The 4,464-nt window shown below is 36.6% G+C and overlaps 2 protein-coding genes across 2 annotated transcripts; both read left to right on the forward strand.

The window, feature by feature from the left end:
• The first annotated feature begins 2,298 nt into the window (after positions 1–2,298).
• On the forward strand, positions 2,299–3,225 carry LOC114687732 (olfactory receptor 6F1). Its single transcript, XM_028862364.1, has one exon. The coding sequence runs from the start codon at positions 2,299–2,301 to the stop codon at positions 3,223–3,225; it is 927 nt and encodes a 308-aa protein (XP_028718197.1).
• A 167-nt stretch (positions 3,226–3,392) lies between these two features.
• Positions 3,393–3,631, forward strand: LOC114687741 (60S ribosomal protein L39-like). The gene has a single exon (XM_037204145.1). The coding sequence runs from the start codon at positions 3,415–3,417 to the stop codon at positions 3,568–3,570; it is 156 nt and encodes a 51-aa protein (XP_037060040.1). The 5' UTR covers positions 3,393–3,414; the 3' UTR covers positions 3,571–3,631.
• The last annotated feature ends 833 nt before the right edge of the window (positions 3,632–4,464 follow it).

The following is a 4,464-nucleotide window of genomic DNA, read 5'->3' on the forward strand; positions in this document are numbered from 1 at the left end:
AGTGTCAGGATGTCAACACAAACACAGCTCTCACTCCACCTGGTATAAAAGATCATTTTACACAAAAATATGAAAGACCAGGGCCTTAGAACACAGTTCTACTTTGCTACAAATACTGTGTCTCAATGTGGTAACCGTTTCTACAATTTTTTGCTATACAAAACAAAGCAAGTAACAAATCAAGGGATCTTTAAAATACACTGTTAGGAACATCTGGTAAGCAGGCTAGAGCAACATAGGGACATCTAGCTACAGGCTTCAAATGTTGTCTGATGACATTTTGGGCCTTAGGTTCAATGAATGCTAGGGGCCACATCAAACATTTTTAAAAGGATTTAACTTACAGATACTAGAATCTTAGGTCAAACTGTTTGGAAATATATGACTATAAAAAGAAGATAAGGATTGGCTAAGATAATTTCTCTCTGGCCCTATAATGTTCTGCTCTCCTAAGACCAGATGTCCCAATGAGTCAACCAGTACTGTGTAGAACTTTTAAAACAGCTTATTCCTCACCCTTACCAATCTTTAGTTTACAACAGCAGCAAAACCATGCTTAGAGGTTTATAAAGATGATGTTAGATATGAATGAGTGACTGACAAACCAGCTTTCAGTTAGCACTGTAATGCTTATGGTTGGCTTTCCTACAAGAACATATTAAAAAGAGAAAATGTAAGGCTAGCCTGCATAATGATATTTCTTATTAAAATACCACTTAAAGATACTTAAGTTTCATGACATGGAATTAAAACAAAAATACCAAGAGAAACATGATGCATGTTTCATGATGATGTATGGTGAAAAGAAAAAAAGATATAATGGTGATAAGCAGAAAGGAATGTAGTAGTGTGTTTGTTGAGAATTCATTTGCTTACTTGGTGTGCTATTTCTTCACTGTGGATACCAGCAGGAATCTCAACATTTGTGGCTTTTCAGGAGAAAAGAAGTTTAGCAAATGACTCTCCTAATTCTGCAATTTTCTGTGTTGCTTTCATTTGAAACACCCTTCATGCTAAGGATCCTTATTTTAGAGAATAATATTATGAGGCTTCACACCACTGGAAGCTGTCAGTATAAATTCAATTTGATGCTACTTTACTACTACTTAAAATGTAGCAAGTGAATAACAACAGAGGTGCTCACTTTTGACTGAAGGGCTTCAACAACTAAACATTTGCTACCTTTACAATCCATTATACAAATCAATCTGCAAAATGCACAGATTGACACATAGTTAAGAATTGTCTTAACAATTTTGTGGGAGAAAACTTAATTAGCATTTCCCCCTGATCACCTTCTTTTATTTATTTTTCTCTTCTAGGTCAAATATAATATCTAAAGCCATTTTTATTCCACTAGAGTACTAATACTCTAATTATTATGTGTTTTACTACTTCAGTGTAAAAAAATTAAAACTATTTTTCCTTTGCCCATCACAGATTCATTGACTGGAACTGTACAACTAGACAGAAAAATGGATGAATTAACAAGAGTAGGCAAATGTGCCTATCTTAACAAGATGACCTCATACACAATGTGAGAGACATAAGAAACAAGACTGAGCTTCACATTTACTTGCTTAGCCATATTTATTGTTGAATTATTCACAATAGGTAAGAAATAGAAACAATTTAAATTTGTATTTTAAAAAGAAAGTTTCAAAGGACTTTCTACTCTTCACCTGCTCTCATTTACTGATGTCAGTGATGTCCATTGTCTCACAGTTGTTCTATATGGATTTTATTTGTATTATTACTATTGTCATTTTCATCATCATCATCATCATAAGAAATGATATAGATCAGGAAAGATAAATATTACTTTTGTGCACTAAGCTGATGAATTAGAAAAATAACAGGCTTTGTAGCTGTCAAATGTAGTTCTGATTTAAGTTGTTAGGCCAATTTCTGAACAATTAGAAGCTATTTATTTTTTCCATTGAAAGCTGTTTCATTTTCCCATTTGCCACACATGCAGCAGTTAAAAATATAGTGCATGAAATCATTAGCCTTTTGAAGGCTTGAGGTGGAATGAGGCAGGCAGTGGAAGGATTTAAATCTTGGAACTCAGTATAACCAAAAAGCAATCTGTAATGTAGCTATCATCATGACCTTAGTGAATATTCAGGAAATCTTTGCACATTAATTTTCTACAGTAGTTTTTTTTTGTGGCAGGAAATGTTTCTTAGTCTAAACGTCAGGCTTTCATGAAGTTACTTCTTTTCATTTTTCTAGGACTGCACTAGCAGGCTAAAGGCCTCAGTGGGGAAAGTCTGTTCCTGGTTTGAAATCAGCGGGATGATCACAGAGAATGTGACACTAGCCCAAGACTTTCTTCTCTTGGGCTTCCCTGGGCCTCAGGTCCTCCAGCTTTCTCTTTTCATGCTGTTTCTGGTGATGTACCTCCTTACTGTTGGTGGTAACATGGCAATCTTGCTATTGGTCAGTACTTCTCACCAGTTACATACTCCTATGTATTTCTTTCTGAGCAACCTGTCATTCTTGGAAATCTGGTATACCACAGCTGCAGTCCCCAAAGCTCTGGCCATTCTGGTGGGGAGAAGCCAGACCATAACATTTTCAGGGTGTCTTTTGCAGATGTACCTCGTTTTCTCACTGGGTTGCACAGAATACTTCCTCTTGGCAGCTATGGCTTATGATCGCTACCTTGCCATCTGCTCTCCTCTACACTACCAGGCTATAATGAACAGTCTACTCTCAGCACAGCTGGCTCTTAGCTCCTGGATTTGTGGATTCCTGGTCATATCTGTGCCAGCAGCCCTCATCAGCACCTTGTCCTTCTGTGGACCCCATGCTATCAATCATTTCTTCTGTGACATTGCACCCTGGATTGCCCTGGCCTGCACCAGTACACAGGCAGTGGAAACAGTGGCTTTTGTGATAGCCTTTGTGGTTATCCTGAGTTCCTGCCTCATTACTCTTATTTCCTATGTCTACATCATCAGCACCATCCTGAGGATACCTTCTGCTAGTGGCCGAAGCAAAGCATTCTCTACCTGCTCCTCTCACCTTACTGTGGTGCTTATCTGGTATGGGTCTACAATTTTCCTCCATGTTCGAACCTCCATCAAAGATGATTTGGAGCTGACCAAAGCTGTCCATGTCCTCAATACAGTAGTAACTCCAGTTCTCAATCCCTTCATCTATACCCTTCGAAACAAGGAGGTCAGAGAAAGTCTAATGAAGAAATGGAGAAGAATGTGAACCACCTGCAGAGCCATAAACATATTGCAAATCCCTTCATGGATACAGGGATTGACACTTTTGTAATGTATTTTTTATCACTGACATGAAAATTTTCATGAAGTTGTGTGTGATGTATAAAGTTTGAAGTTAGACCTCTTCTTCTTTACTCCTCCATCGTGCAGTGGGCTCCTGCCTTGGCTTCTCACCATGTCTTCTCACAAGACTTTCAGAATCAAGCGATTCCTGGCCAAGAAACAAAAGCAAAATTGTCCTATTCCTCAGTGGATTCAGATGAAAACTGGTAACAAAATAAGGTACAACTCCAAGAGAAGACACTGGAGGAGAACAAAGCTGGATCTGTAAGGATTCACGCAATGGCAAGACAGTTTATACTGAATTTTGGGTCATCAAGCAATCCTACCACATGGAATTCAACATTTTAACCTGAAGACTGGGTCATGTTTTAAGTTGGGAGTAGTTTGTCCAGTAATAAAATGTAGAACCTTCCAAAAAAGTAAATAAAGATTGAAGTTAGAAATGTTTATACAAAAGTATAACAAAAATGAGAATGTAAATTTTTTCAAGATATAATTTGCTATTTGAATGAATATAGTAAAACACTTATGAATTAGAAGCTGATAGCCATGAGGTAAAACATTAACTTCACAAGGATATGAACAGAACATGTCAAAATACTGCTGATAAAAAAAGATCAACAGGTACATATGAAGTTATAATATACTTTCAAGTTCCATGTACAGTAATATACAAGCATTATAGCAGAAAAATAATAGTCTATGATTATTTCCAAGGCAATAGGTTTTTTAAGAAGCCAATACATTTAAATGAAAAATAATTAATGTTCTTGCAAATACATATGAGTTTATCTTTCTCTACCAAACAAACAGAAGAGAGAAATTAATGAAAGGAAATTATTTTATGTATTATTTTGTTCAAAACTAGGTATAGAAATATTCTCAGTCTACCTTTCCCCTGACAGTATTACAGTGGAAAGGAAACATGAAAACAAAACAAGAAAAAAATAAATGTATGTTCTTAGTTGTGACATAAATTACCAGAATTCTGAGGTAAGTCTTTTTTCTGGAAAATGAGTGCTTCCTTTGGTGGTAGAATTCTGGTTACCAGCCCTGGGGTATAGTTCCCTGGGAGGAGTCTAGTATTTTGAGCTTCTGTAATAATTCCTCTAGTTCATTACCCATTCCTCAGTCTCTGGGGTTTGGAGTACTATGCCACCTT

The sequence above is a fragment of the Peromyscus leucopus genome, chromosome 1, assembly GCF_004664715.2.
Source record: "Peromyscus leucopus breed LL Stock chromosome 1, UCI_PerLeu_2.1, whole genome shotgun sequence".
Lineage (NCBI taxonomy): Eukaryota > Metazoa > Chordata > Mammalia > Rodentia > Cricetidae > Peromyscus > Peromyscus leucopus.

What these genes read in the sequence shown, in the direction of transcription:
- LOC114687732 (XM_028862364.1), top strand. Translation starts at nt 2,299, where the DNA reads ATGATCACAGAGAATGTGACACTAGCCCAAGACTTTCTTCTCTTGGGC.
- LOC114687741 (XM_037204145.1), top strand. Translation starts at nt 3,415, where the DNA reads ATGTCTTCTCACAAGACTTTCAGAATCAAGCGATTCCTGGCCAAGAAA.